The sequence below is a fragment of the Rhamphochromis sp. 'chilingali' genome (genome assembly GCF_963969265.1).
Source record: "Rhamphochromis sp. 'chilingali' genome assembly, chromosome: 2".
Taxonomy (NCBI): Eukaryota; Metazoa; Chordata; class Actinopteri; order Cichliformes; family Cichlidae; genus Rhamphochromis; species Rhamphochromis sp. 'chilingali'.
The window spans coordinates 28,134,610-28,160,127 of record NC_137930.1 but is presented as its reverse complement, the minus strand read 5'-3'; the positions used below and the strand labels follow the sequence as shown (position 1 = coordinate 28,160,127).

Sequence of the window (25,518 nt, the reverse complement as noted above, 5' to 3'; positions counted from 1 at the left end):
ACTAGTCCTCAGTCTACAATTTCATCCTCTGCAAGCAGTGTCAGTTAAAGTGACGGTAAGACTTAATTATCTTCTCTAACTTATCGAAACAAATCATTTCTTCTCTTAAGCACACAGACGTGGGTTTCAAAAGCTTTTAGTAAACTTTATATTTCCCCTTTTGTGCATTTATGTCACACAATTAGATTTGACACTCTCTTACCACATTCTGCTTTTTTGTTTAAATTGCACTTTGAACTGCTACTTCACAAAAAATAATACATACAGTCAAGTGGAAAAATAAGTTCTATTGACTAAACTAAGTATACCTATTGATTCTATAGCTTGCAGAACAAACTTTAGCAGCATTAACTTGAAGTAGTTATTTTCTGTATGACTTTATCACTCTCTCACATCATTGTGGAGGAATGTGGCCCACTCTTCCTTACAACATTGCTTTAGTTCATTGAGTTTTGCAGGCAGTTGTTTATGCACAGTTCTCTTAATGTCCCGCCGCAGCATTTCAAGCAGACTGAGGTTTGGACTTTGACTGGGCCATTGCAACACATTGAATCTTTTCTTTTTCAGCCATGTTGTTGTATATTTGCTGCTGTGATTGGGATCATTGACCTGTTGCATGAAGTAATTTCAGCCCAGCTTTAGCTGTCAGACAGATGGCCTCACATCTGACTCTAGAACACTTTGTTATACCGAGGAGTTCATGGCTGACTCAGTAACTGCAAGGCACCGAAGTCCTGTGGCTGCAAAACAAATCTCTCCACTACTGTGCTTGACAGTTGGTATGAGGTGTTTGTGCGTTGCTTAGTTTTCACCAAACATGGAGCCATGCATTATGATCAAGCATCTCCACTTTGGTTCCATTTGTCCAAGTACATTGTCCCAGAAGACTTGCTGTCACGTTCTTTTTAGAGGGAGGAAGCTTTTCTCTTGGCAACCCTTCCAAACAAGCCACAGTTGTTCAGTTTTCTAACTGTACCCTACTTCAGTTCTTCACATGCTAACTGAAGCTATAGTCCTGGGATTTCTGAGCATTGCACAGTCTGACCTTGGAGTGAAATTTGCTGGGACATGGACTGCTGGGAAGATTATGGCACTGTGTTAACGCATAGCTGAACGCTCCAGACCAGCAAACTGTCAAATCAATCAACTGTATTTGATTAGCAGAACCTGGCTGCTACATCACCTTTTAAGTTCCTATAAAAGTAGTAAGAGTGGACTGCATAGAATTTCGTGAAAACATTTACTCTCACATAGCTGTATATCACTACGTAAAAACTAAAGCACAGCTCACTGAACTGTAAGTTAGCAGGGAAACTCACGAGCTTGTTAAACACACTGATCACATTTATGCCCCTCCTAATGAGTTTAGAGTTTATTTAATGTTTTGTAAAGCGTTCTCGAGTTTCTTGAATGGTGCTGTACAAATCTAAGTTATTTGTTTGTTTTTTACTGGCAAAAAACAAACAGATGTCAGAAATAATTTTTTGTTGGAAAACAAACAAAAATTATATCTGTCTTCCATTTTCATTGGTTTACTTTACTCTGAACAGTTTAGCTAAAGAAATAAAGGTGAATGCTGATGACAGCACGTAATAAAAAATAATGACGTTGAAATAAAACTGAACGTCTGCTCCATCACTTACCTCCACAAACCTCTTGTACATGAGGAAACGCAGAGAGTCTAGTCTCCTCTTGTGCAGTGCATTGGGACACAGTCCTGCACCAAAAAGACAAGGTCACTACAATTTCTGCCCGAGACATCCACCTGCAATATGCATGAACGAAACATGCACCCAATCATCCACCTTTATCAATCTTGAATTTCTCCATGAGTCGCAGGACGTGTTTGGTGAGCATTTTCGGTTGAATCTGTTCCATCCGTTGTTTGGTCAGATTAAGGCGAGGGAACTGACTGTGGAAACATGCGTACCCACACAGTTACACAACTTTTTTCTTTTTCTTTTAAGGCTCTGCATGTCGACACCTGTATCAAGTTCACATACGTGTACCATACCTGTTTAGCTCTTCCACACAGAAGCTGGGGTGACACCAAGAGTCTAGAAGTTTAACCAATCGTTCCTCTAGATGACTGTAGCCTGAGACAAAGGACACGGCCACCGACATCTTATCCTGCACGATTAGTGGTACACACATCTGCAGAATAACATAGGAGATGAAAATTTAGGAAGTTGGATAGAGATTTAATAGTGAGTTTATATAGAAGACATTTGATGGTTAATTAATAAATAAATACAAGGACAACAAAGACTGGATATCTCACCTCCTCCATATTTAACTCTTCCTGTAAGTTCAGCTTAATACCGAGCGTTGCTGCCTGTGGGGGTTATAAATTTCACTTTCTATGATTTTATTTTGTCTTAAACATTTCTGCAATAACAACAATAATATCATGAAATCATGCACCCACCTCTTTGTAGAAGCTGAGAGCATGCAACCAAGTAATGTGCAATCGGAGTATGGCTGGATCCAGTGAACTGAGTTGGTAGATGTTTATGAGACTGTCTACAAAGTTTGGCTGGGTATCTGTTAGCAAGTTGAGAGCACGCTGTTGGAGTGCCACTGCTTGCTGTTCCGACACTGAACTCAGATTGACCTGTATGAAGAACACAAACCCCCAATCCAAAACAGAAATCAAAAACACCCTTTTAAAACACTAAAGAATACTACACTACTACAGAGGTGTTAATGAGAAGGTTTGTTAGTCTGCACTAATAAAATAAATTGCTCAGGTATTCATTTTCAAATATCTCAATGATGGCACAACTATAAAGTCAGCAAGCCTTTGTGTACAGTTCAAAATCACAAAAGGATGAAAAAGTCGGACTGCTAACCACAACAGCAGGTTTGTAACTGCTTGCCTATCTACCTGAGGATGTTCCTTAATCCATGTCTGGAATTCCATGAGTATGTGATGGCCAAGGGTGTGGCTCCGACCTTTCTGTTTGCCCGGACAACTCTCCAGGATTGTTAGTAAGGCCTCTAGAGGCTCAGACAGCTTTGAAAATCCCTGGAGGGCTGCCAAATGTAGCTGTGGGTGGACAGAGGAGAAGGGAGTGGTAAAACTATAATAGAGGAGAAGGTTGAATGAATGTATAAAACATTAAAGTGTGATGGTAGATTACTTCGAATCTAAACCTTGTGGACAACTCTGAGCACTTGCTTACTCTGTTTTATTATTATGACTTTAAAGTGGATCTTTCAAAAATGTTTTTGTGAAGCCAAAGTGTTACACTCAAGTTAGAGTCAGAAAATGCCTTAACTCCATCAGCATATATGAGTCTTTTGAGACATTTTGTGTAAAAAGTAATAAAAAAAAAAAAACAATCTCTAACTTCCTACACGAGAAAATAATATATGAGTGACAAATCCAGACTCTGTTTTAATTTGCAAACCAGATGTTAAGCACTCAATATCCTACTCACACAGATCTCAAGTTCATTCAGAGCAACACAAATTCCTTCCTACTGACAGGCAGTCTGGTTTCCTCATTAACACACACACACACACACATACACAGGTGAGCTTCATTTAAGGATTCAGGGTTTTCTCTCACTTGTTCCTTCCTGTGCAAATGCTTCATACAGACACACAAAAGCTCCAATCCTGCTACCTTTGTAAACACACACACTCAGTATTGCATATATGGACCTGACACACGCTGTGAAAGTGACTCTTACCATCTGCAGATCTTTCCGGTTCCACAGATCGAAGAGTTGGTCTCTCAGCACGGCAGGGTCAAGACCTGGGGGCATATTGCACACACAGGCACAGAGACAATCACACACACACACAGTGGGATTTCACTTTGACCTTTGACATGTTAAGGAATCAGAGGTGGAGTTATACTTATTTTAAACTAAAACTATTTCAATGGATGTCTTTTTGGGGTATTATAAGAGCTCTTTTTGTGAAAACTGACCTGTTCAAAGATGCAAATCCTCTGAAAAAAACCCCAAAAGCCACAAGTTGGCGCTATACGTTTTGCACAGATTTAAAGCAATTTATACTGTTGACCCCCTCCCCAATTCTTGTAAACAAAAGGTTAAATTTGTTTGCCCAATCTTTTGAATTCTTATTTTCTGTCTCACATAATTCTTAACTTGGCAGTAACATGATCCACTAGAAAATACTGTTACAAGAGGCATAGCAGAGCAGCCATAACGTCAAACATTATTTCTTTAACAGGCACAGCAGAGCAGCCATAACATCGGATTAACAGCTGAGGCTGGTTGGACAGTAGAGGAACCGAGCATTAGCTCTGCATTCCAGCTGAATGTGCAGCCAAAATACTCCAGAGAAGACTCTCGAAGCACATTTTAGGAATGCCATGGTGGGTACGAGAGCTTGGAAACAAGAGAAGCTGTGAGCATGCGTGTGTGTTTTACAATTTGTGTCTGCCTGTGCGTGTGTTCCACGGAGCATTCCCAAAAACTCCAGCTTCTTTCTCTGTCACTCATGCTGTGTGGCCTCCACCGTATCTGCCCCCACCGCCGCAACCCTTCTTCCTTCCCAGGGCTACTTTTCCTGTTCTCCTCTCCCTCCCTGCACCAGTCTCTCTTGATTTTGTCTCGGATTTCCCCAGGAAAAGGCTATGCGCTGGTCATGGTGTAAAAAATACAGCCTTCCTGATGCATAGCCTGGGAAAGCAGACGAAAAGACCTCTCCCTCCTCTCTCTGAGCTGGCCTCTTTCTTTGCTGCACCTCTCCTGGTGTGACACTTTTTGCCTATTATGTTCCCCGTTAAAGATGAATTTTACATTCATCTTCCTGCAGCGGCCCTTTTAGTAGAGCTTGTTTTTGTTTTCTCCCCTCAATCAATCAACATTTCCTTTCAATTCTCCAGCTTCTCTTAATAAACTCACGCTAAATTAGTGAATTTGCAATTCACTAAATTGCAGCAATACTGGTATAATAATATTGCCTAATTTTATCTCACTTTTATGTTGACTCTATTTGGATTTCTTATTCATGAAAATGCTAGTTGCACTACATCAGTGTATTGCCATGTTTTGATCCACAAAGAGCAAACTTTACATTTGTTTTAGATCATTTCCTAAAATCTATCGGTGTTTTTAATTTAATTCTACTTGACATTAAATTATATTCAGCTACTTGACAAAACTGCTTTTTTATTACCCACGGTGGCTTTGTATGAAATGGATTATGACATGCATAAAAAACAGCATCACAAAAGTCCACTTAACGGTTCTCAACATTTGAAAGGCCGCCGAGTTTCCTTTTCTGTTATGCACCCTGCCCGCGCTCATTCATCCTGCTGCCGAACATGCATAGGGTACGTGCACAGGGACTCACACAAACACCACAACCCACTTCAGTCTCGCTGTTTGTATGAGAAGGGGAGAGAGGAGAGGAATGTTGAGCATGTAGCTTCTTTACACTCTTGGCTAGTGGATGAATGACAGAGCTAGAGGCTCCCCATTCATTATAACATAATAACCCTATCACCACATACAAATACAGAGACACATGCAGAGAACATGCACTCATTCACCCCTTAGAAGGTGACTCGTTTCCTTTCTTTTTTGTGAACGTGAGAAAATCAGAAATTTGGAGGAGAAATTATGCACTTTATCCGAGTGCATCTTTAGAATTTATGTTTATAGGCAGATAAAACTATATCAGTGAAAATTAGACGGTTTTAAATCCACAGACAAGTCTGACTGCATGTTGCCAAGCAGCTGCCAAAATAAAGGAAACACAAAGATCAAGTGTCTAAAAGGGGCATTTGGTGTCATTACAGCCACCAGAACAGTTTCAGTGCGACTTGGCAGTTGCGCAAGTGGCTCAACTTCACTGGAAGGATGCCACAACATTCTTCGACAAGTACTTCTCTTCTTTTGAATTTTGTTGGAGGTGCTGGAAAAGGCTTTCAACAGGTGCTATCACAGAATGGTGAAATGGAGGAGTATATAAGGACTTGAAGAATTTGATGCTTATTAAACCCGTGTTTACACGTTAACTGCCTCTTCGTAATTGACCCACTACAAGCTGATTCCACCAAATATAGAGTGACACATGCCTAAAGGGTAGACAAGTATAACAAGTATAAGATTCAATTCAGGAATGTAATCCTACAAAACTCTGTACTTTTCAGTTATTTAATGGAAAACAATAACTTACTTTGGTGTTTTACACAAGGACATGGGTGATGTTTTTATTAGTAAGGCAGCTGTGAAAATCTTAAAATGTTGCCCTCCTTTGAAATTTCACATTTTCCAATTTGGTCAAATCTGACCCTTTTGGGGGTCTCCCCAATATGAGAAAATGTTTTAAAATATATAGAGGGCTGGGTGACATTTCAATTACTTAGATCACCGAGACTGTGCCTACTGGGGGACAGACGCGAGGTGCCACAGTTAGACAAAGCAGGCTTCAGAGTGTTAAACACTGGGCTTGTGACGTTTGTTCGTCTTATTTTAACACTCTGGAAAGAGCCTCGGACTCCAACCCTGAAAATGTGGAGGAGAAAATGACTGAAAATGACTGACAATGATGCATGCGAGAAAGTGCTGGGAAGATTGAGCAGCAAACAGAGACTCTAAGAGAACAAAATTTTTTTATTATTTATAATTTTGTGTGGTTTTTGTTGTTTTGTGTTCTTATGTTATGTTAGTTTAAATGTTCAAAATAATAAAAACTTTAATTACAAAAAAAATTTGAACCTTTTGGTGGACTGGTTCTGGCCTTTGGTCCGTATGTATTAAACACCAGGGTTGTTGCAAAAACACAATAACTTTGCGTAAGCTTTTTTGATAGAAGCTTTCCTGTTATTTGTGACCATCAGATTTTTGAAAAAAAGTTATGCTTGAGTAAATGAAACTCAATTAACAAAAATGTTTGAAAAAATAAATTTATTGCAAAGCTTGTGATGTCTTGTTTTTTTAAAGAGCATTCCTCTCTTCCAAATGTACATGTCACTGATGTTAATCAGCTGTGTGTTAGTCTTCATAGCCACCACCAAATCTACAGTTTACCTAAATGGGCTTTTTTGTTTGGAAGAAACCTTAATAGGAGGTCTCTGTGTGAGAAAACTATGGTACAAACCCGAGGCCTCTGGAGTAGTACGGCTCATTTCTGTCTGCAGGATGAGGTGCCGCTATCACTCTGTAGGTGTAGAAAGAAGGAACAACAAAACACATTGTTGAAATATCTCACTGTCACAATAAACGGATATTTTTTGGATAATATGTGTAAACACGGCCATCTTTAGGCAAAGTTTTAATACTATAACATTGTGTGCTTTTTTTGGTTTTTTGTTGAACCATTTATTAATTTGCCCTATGAATCCTGTCTACAGAAGTTTCCAAAGACCCAATGTTAAATTCAGTCTTTAGGCACTTTACTGGCAGCTTATTGCAAAATTACATAATTTGTTCACTTTTTTGTTTTTTAGCTGAATCTATGAAAAATTCCCTAGCCAGAGAAAATCGGCATCTCTCAACATGGTGTGCAGTGTGTCCCTAAAAAAAAGTCACATCCTGAAGAAATATGAAAAAAATAAATAAAAAAAATCTAGCAAAGACTTGACACAGGACCTGAGAGATGCATCTGATCCTTCAGTTGTTCCATTAAGTAATATAAGAAATGCCTCACTGGAAGAGTGGCTGTCAAGAGGCAATTCTTAAGTGAGGGAAACAAGGAAGAAAGGCTGAATTACTCCAGTTCACACAAGAACTGGACTGAATATCAGTGGTAATAGATCTTATAGAGTGATGAATCCACATTTGAAATTATTCGTTCAAATAGTTGTCAGTTTCTACTAGAGATGGCACGATACCACTTTTTTATGTCCGATACCGATACCGATATCATAAATTTGGATATCTGCCGATACCGATATGAATCCGATATAGTGTTTTTTAATCAACAAAACTGTTTTTTAAATATCTTGCTGCATTTTGTATAAGTTCATACTCAAGTTTAAAACAACAACTACACTAAAGCTATTCTGTTATACCTGTATCCAAAAAAAATATTTCATAGTTCAGCAACACTGATCAATCTAATAAACTTAGACCTACACCATCCTCCCTATTCTGGTATTTTAAAGAGTACTTAGCATAAATATTAAGCAACCTAATTAATAGGGTTCCAACTCCCAGCAACAACAAAAATAAATAAATAAAAAATAGGGAACCACCCCTCACGCTCCACCTCATGATGCTTAATCGACGTAATCAACCTTAATTTGATGCAGTGTGGAAAAAAAAATGCACAGAAATCAATTATTTTTCAAGAAATATTAAATAGATTCAACATCTTTCTTCAACAAAATTGCAGACTGCACAGATGGTACCTTCACAAAGGAAAAAGTACTATAGCTTACTAGGGTATATATATATTAGACTTAATAGTCACTATATACAGTAATGGACTTCTATTCATTTTGCATCAAATTAAAACTTTGGCTGTCAGATAATTATTTATTAAAAGCTAGACATTTTAAATGAGAATAAGAAAGAAAAGTATGTCTTTGTGCCCCCTTTTCCCTGTTAATGCCCTATCGGCCCCCCTGGCTAAACTTTGCTAGATCCGCCCCTGCACAGTTACCAGCCGTCAGCTACATAGAAAAAGATCCTCGAGTAGAAAGTAATAATAAATACATTCTAACAACAGCTGATCAAGCTTAAACGTGCTGCTGTTGTTCAGCCGCTGGTTTCCTCTTTCTGGTGCAAAGTGGGCCAAAAGCAAACAAGAGAGACGGACTCGCGACAGAAAAGCCGATCAGCTGATCGTTAAGCAGTTTCATGATTGAAGTAGCAGCAAGAAGAGGCAGTCGCTCCATATATCGTTTGTTAAGCTTAACGCAGGAATGCTTTACAAACATTCAGAGATGGACTTACACACTTGCTTTACTTCTCTCGGGGATAACTTTGTCGGAGATGAAATGCCGGGTTGCTAGCGAAGCTCCACATGCTATCCAGACCACCGACAGGTCCCGCATGCCACAGCCGCTCTATCACGTGATGCACACTGCTCAGACGTGCTAACGTTCTGAGGTGAGTTACGGCGTGTTGCAAGTTTTGTGAGGTGCTTTCGTGATATTTAATGGATCGGATTACATTTTTTATTTTTCTCCGATATCCGATCCAGTAATTTAGGTCAGTATCGGACCGATACCGATACGTAATATCGGATCGGTCCATCTCTAAGTTTGTACAGATGCGGTGAGAACAGAGTACAACAGTGAGTGCCTACAGCAGAAGTGTCCAACTCCAGGCCTTGAGGGCTGGTGTCCTGCAGATTTTAGATGTGTCCTTGATCCAACACGGCTGATTTAAATGGCTAAATTACCTCCTCAACATGTCTTGCAGTTCTCCAGAGGCCTGGTAATGAACTAATCATTTGATTCAGGTGTGCTGACCCAGGGTGATATCTAAAACATGCAGGGCACTGGCCCTCGAGGCCTGGAGTTGGAGACCCCTGGTCTACAGCCTTCTGTAAAACACAGTGGCAAATCCGTCACGGTTTGGGGCTGCACTTCAGCCAGTGGCGTTTTAATGCTTGGAAAGAAAAGCACACAGTGGAAGACTATCAGTTATGGACTGGCCTCCCCAAAGCTCAACATGACTGAAGCAGTGCAAGATCATCTGGACTGAGAAGAGCTTTGAATGTCCTTCAAAAAGCCTAGAGAACTATTCCTGAGGCTTGCCTAAGAAAGTTCAGGCTATGTTGAACAACAAAGGTTGTCAGACCAAATATGGACTTTCAAGCTTGTTAAGAATTATACAAACTCTTATTTTTTCCCCCCTTTCTCCTAGGAAAAACATTAAGATATTACTAGCGGTGAAATAACTGCAGTACTGTATAGTACTAGTACTGCATTTGTATCCATTTGTCCTCAAATTTAAAAAAAATAAATGAAAATTTAATAAATACAACAGTACAACAAGGGAAACCTGTGGGAATTGCAGCCTGGGAAAGGGCAAGATGCCATTTGGCAGTGAGTGTGAGTTTAATACTGAGGATGTTTTTTTGTGGGCCTGAAAACCGGTTGTTTCTCCAATGTAAATATCTGCAGGCTCTAGAAGGGGCCTTTGGCACTGACACAGTCAGGGGCAGCAGCATCTATTTTAGACTACAGAGTATGAGAAACGAGATACGGCACCTGCAGTGGAGTCTTTTTTTTTTTTTTTTTTAAATTATCTTCTATCCCCACCTCGTGGTGACAGAAAGACCTCCAACTTCCTCTACACTTTCTCTTTAAAAAACAGGATCTCGTGTGGCCCAGTCAAAAAGCACACCCTCTGTAAGTATCTGTGTGAATGCTATTGTTAACCTCTAATAGGTTTATTGTCTAAAAAGGTCAAAAATCAAACGTGAAGAAACTCAGTGTAAGCTAGCTAGCTACATAATCTCAAAGCCAGGCTGTCACGCTGCTCTTCACCACACAGATAACCTTTATTTGTTAAATGTCGACAAGAAATAAATGTTTATTCAAAACAGTATAACGTTACGTTATCGATACGAATATACTCACCAGTTTTATACAGTTAGCAAACGTCAAGTAAGCCAGCTCGCTTGTAGCTTCGCGTTAATGCATTATAATCAGTTTGTTTGGTCCGCTTGTGGGCCAATTTCGCCCATAAGTTGGTCTTAGGCGGCGCTTCCTTTTAAACTATACATGCATTTGGTGTTTTTTGGCCACATATTCACACACCATAACTGATAAATCATGCCAGAGCTCCAACTACAAACCTGAATATGTAACAGCAGACTCTATGTATACGGAGCTGACTTAAAACGGTACGAGTCCAATAGGTAATGCTGCCTGTAAACTGAAACTAGGGAGAAATATTGTACAACAATATTCTTGCTCTGTCTTTTCTGTGGGGGTCTGTCCTGGCAGTTTAAAGTACACTACCGCCACCGTCCGGTCACAGTACGCAATTTAACACAAAAAAGAATTAAAACTTTTTGTTCATCTTCCACATAATTAAGTGGCTTAGTTACACAATATAAGCATTTTTTTTTTCATTTCTTTTTGCACAAATTTGATGCTTTGATCCATTCTTGCAAATGTCTATGCAAAACAGTCTTCTGTTTACTACATTTTTAAATTGCCCGTAACATGGCAATCAGAATGAGTAGGTAATATTTTTCCTTTTTCTAACCTGTGTAGTGGCTTTTATGTTTTCTGTATCGCAGCAGCGTGGTCTGTCAACAAACTGGAGTAGGGAAGGTATAATAATATGAATCCTGTCCAATCTCTTGCAGTTAACCTTCCACACATATTAATGTGTAACTGCACACTCCTGAAATTGTAGACATTTTCAATCACTGCCATTAATACTCCAGAAGATGCTACACACAATGACGCTGATTTGTTCTTTTCACTGACAAAGAGATAAACTGAGGATTTTAGGGTTTCTTAATTGTTTAAACGTTGAGGTTTGGTCATATATTTGTCGTTATACTGGTCACCAATATTACCTTGTATTTGTACATTGTACTTCGGTTGTTTTTTTTCCACACATTTTCAGTCCAGTTTTTCTATTTGATCATTAGGGGGCGGGGGCTAAGAATTGCGCTGGTAGACACTTAAAAGAAGTGGAGGATCTATTGGTTTTGTGAGGAAATAAAAGATGAGAGGTACGTGTGTTAGCCTAACTATTAGCCTAAAAATCCGTCATCAGTACTTAAGTACTGATGACTGACTTATGATAAAACACGCCTACCATGTTTTGGGTTCCTGCAACTGGTCCGTCGGATTATTGTCTCCCCAGAAACACTTCCCTTGTGCTTTTGGAAATCTGTTTTTTCCTATTTCCGTTGTGTTTTGTGTGATTTTGCAGCGTTTTTCTTATTGCTGGTGTTTTCTTAAGTTGCAGTCCGTTTGGCCTCTCAGGGTCATCCGTGGTAAATAGATAACACAGGATTTTTGCAAAATGATACCAAAGAGCTATTAGCTGAAAACGGCATATTTTGGCGTGGTCTACAGGGTGTCTTTAACAAATCTGAAGAAACTAGACAGGTGAAGGACAAAAAAATCTACCTACTGCAGATGAACAGGGGGTCTTTGCAAATATTAACCTTTAAATTGATACAGTTCTAATGAACTTGTATTTCTATGTATGTTTACAAATGTTTCAATAAATGACTGAACCCATTTCCAATTTTGCAAGGAAAATGTAAAGAAATGAAGGTACTAAATGTACTATTCAAAATTTACATTTTTTTTCCTTTGGTAGGGCGTAAGAAATACAAAAACTCAGCCAATATATTGAATAATATTTTTTCCTCAATCACACAATCATTCCTTTCAAATTTATCCAAGCCTCTTTACAGTATCAATGACTTATTAAAGTTTGAATATTGAATAACTTTGATGTCAGAAATAATTGCGGAAACACCCAGATATGTCGTGACCATCTGTACAATTTCCCTTTTTAAAAAAATTGAGTTTCTAGTTAAGAGTAACTTACTTCTGCTATAAGAAAGCATCCTTATAGCAGAATTTACTGGAACGCAACAGAATTCAGTAGAAAAACTTCTGAGTGCTTCACGTCATTAAAGTTGCTCCCCACGTGTCCCTTGCGTCACCACTTAAAAAAAAAAAAGGGGACGTAGCCAGAACACGGTGGTGGTTGTTGTTGTTACACTATCATCCACAGGAGCAGGAGTGATTTTTTTTTTTTGATGCATCATATCCCCTTTTCTGTTCTGTTGGCTGTCACACAGGTATTTAGATCCCACATAAATCTCGTGAGGCGGCTGAATATAAAGAGCAACACTGTCTGTGGCTCCTCAAACACGGCTAGCATTAGCTAGCGGGTCTCACTGTCACAGCAGAGCTAACCAGCTAGTTGCTTAGCAGTTATGGAGTGGCTGGGCAACGGAGACTCACTTCACCACAGCGAAGAGCCCAGCAGTGAGTCACTTTCAACGGCCGGAGGCTTTAGTGGTCTTTACCCTCACCAAAAGGTAAGGCCTTTAAGTTATCTCATTCAAGATGTGCTTAACGGTATTCTAACAAGCGAATACTGTTGGAGATAGCTGGAGTGTGCATGTTATAACATTTTCTGTTATTCTGAAGCACAGTTTCCACCCTACACAACAACGGGATATTTTACCAGTTAGTTTAGTGTTAAATGTCAGTGTTCACGCTGCTAACCCGCAGTTGCCCAATAACTATTCTACTTTAGCTCATGCTTATAGGGTAATCAGATTACTCGCTGCGTCATTATCTTGTCAGTACACCACTGAAATCAGGGTTGGGAAGAAATACCCCCTAGGTGGGATGGTTGATGGGATCAGAGGCCATAACGGGAAGTAACAACCCCCCCGACTCAAACATGCGCACACTGACAGCTGTGTGTGATTACTAGCTAGCAGAGAAGGCATGCGACCACTGGTGAAGTGGAAACAAGCGTTTATTTATTTTTAACCCTCATGCTCCACCTTAAGCTAAACGCAGCTTGACTGCGGTCGTGAAAGCTTAAAAGCTAATGAACTACATTTAGTGTGTGATGCAGAGTCATCCCTCAGTTTTTAGGTGATCACCTCATTTACCACTCAGAGAGAGTCATTTCATGGTAAATTGTAAATGGACTATCTCTACTTGAGCACTTATAGAGCTTTATACAACTTGCTTCATTCCTCCACACAAACACTTTTCTTGTACACCTAAGTGCACACACATTCATACTCTGATGAACAGTGTTGGGTAAGTTACTTTAAATTAGTAACTTAGTTACATTACTAGTTCTATCAAAAGTAACTCAGTTACTTCAAGTTACTCTTTACTTTCAGAGTAACTAGTTACTAGGGAAAGTAACTTTGGTTTTACTCAGAATTCTCTTGTTAATGTGTTGCTTCCGTAACTGGATACCCAGCAAGATTGCCAGTCTTCTAGCTTGCTTACTTGCCACAAGTGCACTGTGCCACCTACCAATAGAAAGGAAAAAATAATGTGCACATTTCCACGAGAGAAATCCCACACCTGATTCTATCCTAGCCTGCTTTTTACATCCAACACAAAAACTGCAGTCGTGGTGCGTTCGATTGTACTCAGAACTCGGAAATTCTGCCTTCTGAATAGGAAGATGTAGGTAACACCAGACTGCAGATGAGCTGCATACAGAGCTGGACTGGGACAAAAAAATCCTCCCGGGCATTTTGACTAGCCCACCATTGTAGGAAAAATCATAAAGCCTTTGAATGAAAATAAACACTGTTGTGACAGTGATGTACACTGTTCTGATGGTATATATGTATCAATCTATCAATTGTTTGTTGCAAGACTCAGATAATTATTTTTTTTAAAAGTGAGACATTTTAAATGAGAATAAGAAAGTATTTCCTTGTGCCCCCCTCTCCCTGTTAATGCCCTACATGCCCCCTGGCAACACTTTGCTAGATCCGCACCTGCACAGTTACCAGCTGTCAGCTACCTAAAAAAGGATCCTGGTGTTATTTGTCTCTCAGAAACAGTTCATAACTTCCCTTCAACTCATTCATGTCACCTAAAAGGTAAACCTGTTTCTCCATCACAGCTCTGATGATTCAGTAAGGACATCTCCTGGTTTCGTCTTCATGTTTCCCTCTCACCACATATCCAAACCGACATCATGACCAGCAGCTTTACAGCCGTGGCTCCAGCAAACATCAGCTGATACTAGAAATTAATATTAAATAAATTCTAACAACAGCTGATCAAGCTTAAACATGCTGCTGTTGTTTACCGCGACATCCGCTGGTTTCCTCTTTCTGGCGCAAAGTGAGCGATAAATAAACAAGAGAGAAAAGCCAATCAGCTGATCACTGATCAGTTTCATGATTGAAGTAGAAACAGGAGAGGGAGGGTGAGAGGATGAGAGAAGAAGAGGCAGCTGTGCAGCGTAAACACAGAATAACTTCAGCTTTGTGCCTTTTTCATTGTAGCTGAAGTCCGGGACAAACTGTTCCTTTTCACCTCAATACGAAACCCGTAATATTTTCTCTGAATACCAGGCGATTCAGTTTTTTACGAGACGGTTGGCAACTCTAATAATTAACCTTATGAACAAAATAAAGTTCAACATCAGTAACATAGCACCACCCAGCTGTATAGAAACCCCGTCATGCTAGCTAGCACGCAGTACGAAAAAGTCAGCACAACGAAAATAAACTCCAACTAAACTTGGTTCATATCTGACCCAGATGGACTGCAGGTTATAACTTCTTACCTGAAGTTCAGGTCACCTGACACTCTCGGACCAGCGGCCGCTTCGGGTCTCTCCTCTTGCCTCCCTTTTCCTTCATCCACCTGCTGGCCTCCACCACTTGCTAATGTTATTGAATCTGTGGAAGCTCCGCGATAGCCGCCACACGAAGTAACGAATAACGAGCCTATCTAAATCCCAGTAACGAGTAACGCGTTCCTGGTTTTGGCATAATAACTAGTTACCGTGCTCGTTACCACAATAATAACGTAGTTACTGTAACGCGTTACTTAATAACGCGTTAGTCCCAACACTGCTGATGAATCCATGGTAGAGCAATTTGGGGTTCGGTATCTTGCCATGCAGACTGGATTGAACCACCAACCCTCTGGTTAGTAGAAGAACTGATCTACTGCCACCCCAGAAAAGATGTGTTCAGAATAACTTTCTGAGGAATATGTTGCTAAATTTCAAACTTGGCATAAAGATTTTGGGCTTTGATTGAAGTGCAAAACCTCTTGAATTTTATTCATTTATTGTATTGCTAACAAGTGCTAGCTGATTTTTTTTTTTTTTTAACAGTAGTCATTTGCTTTCCATTTACCTCAAACCAGCCAACATCATCAAACCTCTGTGATTGTCCCATGGCATCGCTATGCCAAAGTCAGCAGCGCTGTGTGAAGGCCTCGATCGTCTCAAGTTGGAGACTAGCTGAGGCGCAGGATCAGTTATGCTCTTTAGGAGTCCACAGCTCTGAGTCGCTGGAGCAAGAGCGTGCTCGGACTCAGGCCTGCCCCACAGAGCTCACGCACAATGAGGAGGAGTGGCGCCGCAAGGAGAGCTTGCTGGGAGTTCAGGAACCCAGCCGCAGTCCTGTATTTGGAGCTAGTTGGGATGTTTTTGATAAGGCAAGTTTGCCAAACAACATTGCAAAATGAACATATAGAGGGGCTGTGTTCTGTGCCAAGATTTTAAGACCATGTTTCCTTTCTGTTTCAGAGTATCATCAATGTCCAGCATCAGGCTGCAGAAATGGACCAGGACAAGTGTAAGACATTTCTCCAGAAATACGAACAAGAGCTCAGGCATTTTGGTAAGTGAGCCAAAACGTCATCAATTAGCAAGTCGGTTTGTGGCTTTAACGTTGCTGCAGTTTAGTAGGATTGTTTCTCTGGTGTAAAGGGAAAGGATGTCCTCATTTAGTTTTCATGTGTAAACTCAAATAAGTTTTAAGCTGCCTGCATAGTGACATTCCAACAATTTCATTCCAGGACACACTTCTTTAAATAGATCTTATAAAGTTGGATATTAACTTTGTTGCTTGTCGTCAACGTGATAATAATATCTGAATTATGGATTACGGCCTTGTTTATGTGCTGCTGGGAAACAAGCTTGCTGGCATCACAGCAGTGGTTATCAACACTCACATAAAAAGGAGCATTTCATGCCTAATATGGTTCTTCCTCTGCACACAATGATCTCTGAGTGGTGCCCATTTCAGTCAGAGATGTTACCAGATGATAATGATGAAATAGGGATAAAAATATATAAAGAACAACTCGAGTTAATTATTTTAATGCCAAGTTCAGTCTCAGTGCTCCTGTTTATTTGAAACATTACGGCTGCACAGTAGAGCTCTGAAACTTTAAACTGGATACATTTAAACGTTAGTTGCTACTTTCTCACAGCGCAATAAAGGAGATGTGGAGATTGCTTTAGTTTATCAGCCGATCACAGTGAAATTAATTATTTATTTTTAATGAATAACTGTTTGTGGTGTGTGTTCTGCATTAAAGTAGCTGCATTTCCAGCAGTGTAAAACAGACTTAGCAGGACAGTAGAACCAAGGATAAGAACATTTACACATTTTCTGCCTCAAATGAACAATGAACAAGCTACAAGGGGGGGTGACGGTTTCAGTGTCATGGAATTTTTTTTTTTCTCAGTCTATATTGGACATTTAGAAGAACCTGTATTACATACCTTGCCATCAACTTTTATCACACCTATAATTTCACTGAACACAGGCTGTATATTTTTGCTTTAGAAGCTTTAATGGATAGTTACATAAGAAATAAGGAACCAAGTTATCAACTGATCAGACAGGTGATGCAAAAATTATGAATTTGCACAGATTTGGATTCACAGGCAGTTTTGTTGTTGTGCTCAGTAGATACTGCATATGCTAACAACAGCAAAGCAGAAAAGAGATCAGTTGTTGACTGCTGTGTTAAAGAAATAACTGCATATATTACTGATATTTAAAAGTCGTAAGTTTCTGTAATCAATCTTGTATTTATTTATTTGTCTTTGTCAGGTATGCTGCGAAGGTGGGATGACAGTCAGCGATTCCTTGCAGCCATGCCTCAGCTTATCTGTGAGGAAACTGCAAACTACTTAATTCTGTGGTGCATGAGTCTACAGCAAGAAGGGGTAATATGCCGACAGAGTAGGCCTGGTGTTACTTTATTGCTTCATTATAGTCAACATCTCATCAAGTGACTAAAAACAGTTTATCCTATAAACAGCATAATGCAGTTTTCGTGTGGGTCATAACTCTGTGGGTCATGTAATTCCCAAATGCTAAAAAACAGAGCCAGGGGAGGTGTCCTGAGTAGTTGATCTGGAAGATAAGTGTAAAGCGTAAGCTAGCTATCTATCGATCGATCTATCAATCGATCTATCAATCGATCGTTATTTTGGCATGAGTTTTGAAGTAATGCATTGCCTCCAATGGACCATGCAAAGTGTAGAGCTCAGCACAAATGAAATGCTGTGGTATGACCGTAAGAGAGCTGTGCATAAACGAATGCTTGGAAACTGAAGCAGTGTTGTGTGGGGGACAGAGTTCCTCCATAGTGAGAGACTGATAAAGATGTATAGAAAATGATTGCATCAGATTATTGGTGCTAAAGGTGATCCTGCAAGCTACTGAATGGGACATAGGATAGTCCTATAGAAGCTTTTTTTCACTATATTGCTCTATATAGAATAATCCAAGGAGGATAGATGTTAATTATTAAAAATCAGTATTTCTAACAATTCTTCAACCAGTGAATTAAAAGGTAACGTAAAAAAAAAAGTAAATTTGGGCCAGTTTCCAGGTAAAGAACTTACAAAGAGGGCATCTGGTGAGAAAACCAAAGACATCACACTAGCTTTTCCTACTTGTGTTCTGCAGAAAGAAGCGTTGATGGAGCAGGTGGCACACCAAGTTGTAGTGATGCAGTTCATCCTGGAGATGGCTTCAAACTCTCAGCAGGACCCTCGAGGCTGCTTCAGACAGTTCTTTCATAAAGCCAAAGTAAGAGAAATTCCTCTTATCATTGATGTGTATGAATGTTGTGCATCTTATTATGGCTTTTATAGTGTTGCATGCTAAAATAATTTGGCTTTGTTTTCTAGAGATAATAATAAAAAGCCATCATATGCTAGCTTTCAGAGTGTCTCAGACATATTGTTGTTTTTCCAGGAAGGACAAGACGTCTACTTAGAGGTCTTCCATACAGAACTTGAGGCCTTCAAACAGAGAGTTAAAGATTACACAGACAAATGTAGAGGTCATTTGTCCAACACTGAACAGCAGAATATCGGCACAAACTGCATACTCGACCCCAAAGAATCAACAGTACCTTCAGTAAGTGCACTTGAGCTTGCACCAGCAAATCTTGTACCTCAGTGCAGTTATCACTTACAGAAGTGAGATGGCACTGTTGAGCTTGTTTTGATATAAATAAGAAAGTAACTAGTTTTGGTTTTTCTTGGTGGTGATCATTCCCGAGGGATGTGTCTGTGGTTTCTTTTGTTTGTAAATGATGACAGCACTACAGTGTGGGCACAGCTGCAAAAAGGTAAACTTTACCTTATAACAAGGAGCTGGGCCCCATTGTGTTAATGTTACCTGTAAAATCAGAAGTGGCCAACACATTTGCTGACAGTTGCTATTTGACCTCTTCAGCGCAGCAGAAACCCGAGAGGACATCCTCAGTCTTAGTTTTATCAAATCAGTCAGATCTCATGTATCCATCCTCACTGTAACAGTCATCTGGTTTTCTGTAAAACGGGAGAAACATGTAGTGATATATTGTACATATATTTATTAGTTTTAGATTTAGCCATTCGTATATTTTGCCTGTTTATGTTATTGTATTTTGCACAACTCTGTTGCTTGTGAAGCTCGCACACAAGAATTTCACTCGCATGTGCTGTACCAATGTACCTGCACAGGTGATGTGACAATAAAAGTGATTTGATTTGATTTGAAGTATTCCGTGTTAAGCAGTTTTATATACTGTAGAGTGCAAAAACATCAAACTACTGTTAGATTATGCTAAGAAAATGCAAAATGGGTGCAGAGGTTTCTTGAAACATGTGCAAACATAAGTGGCAACTCGGTATATAAGGTGAAAACAAGCTTGAAGACGATGTTTGCCTGAACTCGCTCGGGAATAGTTCTCCAGGCTTCTTGGAGGACATTCAGAGCTCTTCTTTGGATGTCGGATTCCTTTTGTTCCATTCTCTGAAGATGATCCCACACTGCTTCAATAATGCTGAGGTCCAGGTTCTGTGTTTAGGTTCACTGATGTGCAGAAAAATGTAGCAGTTGCCAATCTTACCTGATAACACTGCATGATAGATCAAAATCTGACGATGCTTTTCTGTGTTAATATTTCATCAATTTTGACGAGATCTCCAACAGCACTGGCCAAAAAGCATGCCCAAACCATGACAGAGCCTCTGGCATACCTCAGCCTTTTCTACCTATTTGCCTTCCTTAAGAATTGCTGCTTGATCATTTGTGAATCAGCTGAAGGGCCACGTGCATCTGTCAGGGCTTTCTTAAGGATATGACAATATATATTTATATATATTTGGTTATTTTTTTTGTTTGTTTGTCTTTTAAACAGACACTTCTTTTTTTGTCGTCCACTTTTCCAGTTTGCTCTTATTAAGAAGAACTTTGAAAAAAGGATGTTTTCAGATTCAATTTTAATTATGGAAAAATGGGGAAAATCTCCTTAAAATATACTTGAATTAAATTATTTTTTTCTAGTTATATTCCCTTATTTAAAAAAAATACCTATTTCATAAATTATTCCCTCTAAAAACTTATACATTAGCATGTTTGTTTACTAGATGCCTACAATAGATTAACAAAGAATATTTGCACATTTGGAATGGGAAATATAAATCTAAAATTAACGCAGTATATTTTAGCAGAGACATTTAAATAAAAAAAAAAAAAAAGAAATATTTCACTGGTGTTTCCAGAACTATTCTAAATCTTACTTCCATCTTTTGTAAAACCCTCTTGGGCAGTAATTACAGCTTTCTTTTTGAGCAAGTCACTACAAGCTTTGCACACATGCCTTAGGCAACTTATCCCATTCTCCCTCGCTCATCCTCACTGTTCAGTAGGAAACATCTGTAAACTCACATCTACAGATCTGTATAGATTTTTGTATTATGTCTTTATTTTTATTTTTTGGGGGGGGGCATCAGGTGCACCACCCAGTGACAGTTCAACTAGCCAACGGCAAACACAATAATGGGGTGGCTTTGGGACAAGTTTCTGATTTTATTTAGCTGCATTTATCTCTGTCAGATCTGAGCATTCTGGTTGTCATTGCTGCTGAGAAGCAGGCCCTTAGCATCATGCTGCCACCACCCTGCTTCATGTGCTCAGTCATGCGTTTTGTCTGAGCATGGCTTCCTTCTTCTCACTCTACCCATAAAGGCATAAGTGAAGGTGTGTTGGCAGGGAAGGTCATCCTCCCATCTCTGCTGGGGAGCTTGTGAATTCCTGTTAAGCTATGAGACACAGATTGTAGCTCTGAACTATTCCACACATCACCTGACAGAAGTGCATGTGAGAATAGAAATGTTTCACTGTGTTGATCAAACATTGGTCATCAGTATTTAACCTATGAGCTCCCAAGTCTATCTAATGTCTGATCACACTGATGTGTGACCCCATCTCCCTGACCACTCCCATAGTTGGCTGGTTACTCAGTGTGTGGGAAAAACCGTAATATTAGTAGGAGTCTTGGAGGCTTTAAACTCCCTTTTTTTGACATTGTACTCCTGGGATGACCATTTAAAATGAAAACGAAGAAACTTGTAGAGTAAAAGAGAAAAGGAAAAAGCAGTGTAGGGGTCTTTGTGAAGCACTGTAGATGAAGCTCTGTTATATAAGAAATGTGTTACAGTATGACCAAAAGATCAGTAAAGATGTGTGTCTCACATAAATTAAGTCTTTGATATTGTAAACCGATTACAGACATGTAAAAATATTTGGACTTGTGGAAACGATTTCAACATTCAGAGTAATCCAAGTGTAGAAATTGCTAAAGGGGATATAGCACAGGGTAAATGTGTGGGGTGCAGTACAACAGGCCTTTTTGTAAGACTGAGAGAATGCGCTGTCGCCCCTCTGTTGGCCTCTCAGCTGGACTGGCTGCCAAAACTCAACTCTAAAGAGGGGAAAAAAGCTTTAGGAGGATGCAGCCTGTTGAAACTGAAACTGGTTGTGCTTTTGGATTGTTACAGCTTTTTCTTAGAAGAAAAAGCTGTAACAATCCAAAAGCACAACCAGCTTAACTTAAATTTTGAAATCTGACCATATAATGAATATTACTTACAACACATGTTTGTTTAATGCTAATTTGTTTTAATTGAACAAAACGTGTTGATAAAAATAAAGAACAAATCATTAAAGATAAATATTTAAAATCTCAAACTGCAGTTAAAGAGCCTTTAACTAAGCCACAGTAGACTTATCTCTCAGCTATGTTTGAGTCTAATTTTAATTTTGATTTGCACGCGACCGTGTTCATCTGTGATTGTTTTCTGATTTCTGTTGACCTCTTTGTGTCTTTGCATTTCATCACCAGGTGGCAGAGTTTCCTATGAAGCGCTGTGTAGAAGCTGGACTTTGGACAAGCACAGGGAGGTGGACAAAGGACGACACTACAGAAACGGAAGACATGCGCATGATGGAGACGTCTTAGAGGATTCAGCCCCGCCCCCTGCTTTTCTAATATCACCATCATAACCTCTCCGTTTAGGAACGATCCGAGTTGTTTATACAGCAGACCAGGCTAAAAAAACAACAACATCATAGTGCAGGAATAAACAGACATTCAGTCTTTTATGCCACAGTTTTCAGTAGAAAGCCTGCAGAAAGTACGTTTGTGCCAATGGCAAACGTTTCTCTGTGTGGCTGTTAGCATGTCGGCGTGGTTGGCCTCTGGCAAGCGGGTTTGTTGCAGTGTCTTTTGCCAGCTTAAATGCATGTTGTGCCATAACTGTTGTTTTTACAGTTGGAGGTATTGCATTCTTCAAGCTAGGTGTGTATCTTTCTCAGAAGAGAGAAATATCCTCACTAAAAAGCAGAACAGAATTCATCCAGACAACACAATGAATACTTAACCAGTAAAGTCTCTGGATAAAAATCACTTTGGTAGCAAATCCACTGCTTAAAGTATGACAGAGGTCAGGGGTCACAAAGAGCACTCTTTAAAAAATCATGTCAAGTCTGAGGAGAGTAACTGATGAAAGTTAGTGTCCTTGCACCCTCTGAAGTACAAGAAGATTCAGTTGGAGCCAAACAGTATTGCAAATCTTGTAACTGCAATGCTGCTGCTCTGGTAAACAGTAACTACTGCAAACAAACAAAAAAAGGTGGGGAGTGCTTTGCGGTTGTGACCTGAATTGTTTGATTTTAATCATGAAGAGGAAAACAAACCTACCTGTGATTAGGAACAAAGCATGTTTGAAATGGAGGGAGAGTTTCTGAGTTATCAATAGAGTGTCATAGGGCTTCAGTTTGTGAGATATGCAGCTTTATTTTACATTTTTAACATTTTCAATGCATAACATACAACCAGAGCTACTGACTTTACGCTAGTGTGCAAAGAGCAGTTACAGTGAATATGAATAATTTCTAAATCTGTAGTGTGATGTAACGTTTTGGTATACCAGCACTCAACATATTCGAAGTCTAAGCCAAGTTAAAGCTCTGAAAGTTCCTATTTTTTGTAGTCAGTTTCTTCTTGTAGGACCCTTTCAGATTGATCTTCATATAAAGAGACTGCACATGAATTTCAGTTCTGTAAGGCTGATTATGGGAGAGGATGAACAATGCAGTATGTGTGGGTGGCAGGGTAGTTGTCTGACTCAGTCCAAATCAGCAGTCAGAATGGATGATTCAGGATGATGGCTTAAGGTGTAATTGTTTTCATTTCTATCATACAGTTGCTCTTTTGTTGCCTGATTGCTTCTTTTTGAGCCAGAAAGGCCATCATGAGTGGTCTGTCTCGTTGCTTTAAATAGGCCAAGAGGATGTGTTAAGCTCATTTCCAGCTCTGTTTGAACTGTTAAACTGGGCCTTGATGCAGCCCGTTAATTTCGTCCCCTTTGTGAAGCAGGAGGTTTCGGCTCTGCTCCTTACAAAGGCCCTTATTGGCTGCTCCTAATTTGAATAGTAGATGGGTGGGGCCTCTGTGTTCACAACTAGAGCCTTATGCCTAAACCTTGTTAAGGGAAAAAAAATGCTTTTATTGATATCAAACAGAGACAAGAGTGGGGGAAAACTTGCTAATGTGAGTATTCAGAGTAGTTGAGCCTCTTTTGGGTATGGTTAATATGCTCATCCAAATTTCTAACATCATGTACAACAGAAAATCATGAAAAACATCATGGGTTCAGGTGATCTGACAACACTCCGATTACACTATACCTGTGGAAATCATTGTGGCCTTAAATCTTTTGCTTTGAACACTGTGTGGTGCGACAGGTTCGGAGGACTAAAGCACATTATAGCTTCGGAACAGTATATGTGATGGGAGAAAGAGGATGGTTTAATTGTTCTGTTTTCCTAGAAGTATTCCTTAGTGTTGTCTGGAGAAGCTTAAACACAGCACAGTTTGTAAAAATAAAAAAGGAAGCCTTTCGTCCGTTAAGAGACATCCATGCTAGTCAGGTGTTATGTGGATAAATTAACTGCAGATAAGTGATTAAAAATCAGTCAAATACAACATAATGCCTACGCTGAGCCGTAATACAAGCTCACCAGATGTTAAATTACAACTGACTATATACTGTGTATTCACAAAAAAGTATTTGTTGTGCACTTAACAGCTTTGGGACTTCCTGTGACAAAAATAAGAGTCTCAGGACGACAGGTGGTGATTAATTTAAGTTGAATTTTGAGTAAAATAGCATGCTTTATAGTATGTGAGTCAGTATAATAATTCTGTGATAATAAAGCACTCAGCTTTTGATGCAAATAATATAATATTACAATGCTGTCTTTTTTAGAAAGGCATAATCAGCCCGGTTTTGGTGTTGAGTGTAATTGTCAATTAACCACAACCGGTTATTGTGCGGATCGTGACGTGAGACGTAAAGAGGACACTACATTACTCGGTAACTAATCGTCAGCTGAGTTTCGCTCCTTTGTCTTGCTCTCATGTAATCAGAGACTGAATTTCAACCCAAACACTTCAAATCCTACCAAAATCTTTTTACATTTGTTTTGTGCATTTTATTTGTGTCTGCTTCGGTGATGCGCCAGAGAATAACTATGCTTTCTTCACCAGCCTGGCATCTGTACTCGTTTCCTGAAACCAAGTTGCAACCAACTGTTTCCTTTCATAAGTGCTTTGTACAGACTTTTGTCTGTGCTGAGTTGGTTGAAGTTCTTCGCTCTGGGATGATCGACACCAGAGCTGAAGGAAAGATGCCTGTGTTGAGGATGTGCGAAAAAGGGCTGAGCTCTCAAAAAAAGACTTTTCACTGTATGTGTGTTTGCAGAAAGGAGCTCTCTGCATCTGAATGTGTCCTGCACTTTATGTTTCTTTTGTAAAACGGACGAATACAAAGGGGTGGGGTGTTGAAAGCTTTTGCTTTGTAATTTTGTCTCATCCTGCGTTCTAAATGTATATCACCTTTCTGTTCTTGGTCAGCAAGAAACAGATTAGAAATTATGAATGCGTTTTTATGAATTGCGTGACATTTTGTTTTTGCTTTTGTATTCGTTTTTTTGTTTGTTTAAGTTTCAACTTTCTTTCACAATGCTTTTCATTATTTAACAAAACATAAACATTGTAGACATTTGCTCAGTAAGACATTTGCTGCAGTGTGTGGATGTAGAAATATCAAGTGTATTAAATACAGTTCAGACTTGGAGCTGCTTCATGATGCATTGATGATTCTGCTTCACAGCTATCGTTGTCATTTATTAATGATCGCTCCCACCCCCACCCTAAAAAGTAGTCTTTTTTTAAGTATATTAAGTAACATACACACACTCAGTGCTGTTAATAAATAT

General features: G+C 39.4%; 2 protein-coding genes across 4 annotated transcripts in view; one reads left to right on the top strand and one right to left on the bottom strand.

Moving 5' to 3' along the window:
* The window catches only part of exd3 (exonuclease 3'-5' domain containing 3), a 47,809-nt gene extending 36,994 nt beyond the window's left edge, over positions 1 to 10,815 (bottom strand). The window contains exons 1-9 of one of the 2 annotated variants that reach the window (XM_080876667.1): positions 10,523 to 10,815; positions 7,087 to 7,146; positions 3,699 to 3,763; positions 2,888 to 3,049; positions 2,429 to 2,614; positions 2,282 to 2,335; positions 2,015 to 2,154; positions 1,806 to 1,912; positions 1,644 to 1,717 (exon numbers count right to left, since the gene is read on the bottom strand). In XM_080876667.1, coding sequence (XP_080732793.1) covers positions 1,644 to 1,717; positions 1,806 to 1,912; positions 2,015 to 2,154; positions 2,282 to 2,335; positions 2,429 to 2,614; positions 2,888 to 3,049; positions 3,699 to 3,763; positions 7,087 to 7,114 — 816 coding nt within the window. In that variant the 5' untranslated portion in view covers positions 7,115 to 7,146; positions 10,523 to 10,815. The remainder of the gene's footprint in view (positions 1 to 1,643; positions 1,718 to 1,805; positions 1,913 to 2,014; positions 2,155 to 2,281; positions 2,336 to 2,428; positions 2,615 to 2,887; positions 3,050 to 3,698; positions 3,764 to 7,086; positions 7,147 to 10,522) is intronic. The other variant, XM_080876666.1, reaches the window with a different exon arrangement.
* Positions 10,816 to 12,603: 1,788 nt separating this feature from the next.
* Positions 12,604 to 23,915, top strand: cdc37l1 (cell division cycle 37-like 1). Of its 2 annotated transcripts, none has more exons than XM_080876668.1 (7): positions 12,604 to 12,966; positions 15,800 to 16,093; positions 16,185 to 16,278; positions 17,503 to 17,618; positions 18,367 to 18,489; positions 18,658 to 18,822; positions 22,079 to 23,915. In XM_080876668.1, exons 1-7 carry the CDS (start codon positions 12,862 to 12,864, stop codon positions 22,193 to 22,195), a joined length of 1,014 nt encoding a protein of 337 aa, XP_080732794.1. In that variant the 5' UTR covers positions 12,604 to 12,861; the 3' UTR covers positions 22,196 to 23,915. The 2 variants fall into 2 exon arrangements, with proteins under 2 accessions (XP_080732794.1, XP_080732795.1); XM_080876669.1 differs by having other exon boundaries at positions 15,768 to 16,093.
* The last annotated feature ends 1,603 nt before the right edge of the window (positions 23,916 to 25,518 follow it).

Excerpts from the sequence above, each read along its gene's own strand:
- cdc37l1 (XM_080876668.1), top strand. The coding sequence starts at position 12,862 with ATGGAGTGGCTGGGCAACGGAGACTCACTTCACCACAGCGAAGAGCCC. Across the intron at positions 12,967-15,799 it reads GTCTTTACCCTCACCAAAAG|CCAACATCATCAAACCTCTG; the intron begins GTAAGGCCTTTA and ends ACCTCAAACCAG. Across the intron at positions 16,094-16,184 it reads GTTGGGATGTTTTTGATAAG|AGTATCATCAATGTCCAGCA; the intron begins GCAAGTTTGCCA and ends TTTCTGTTTCAG.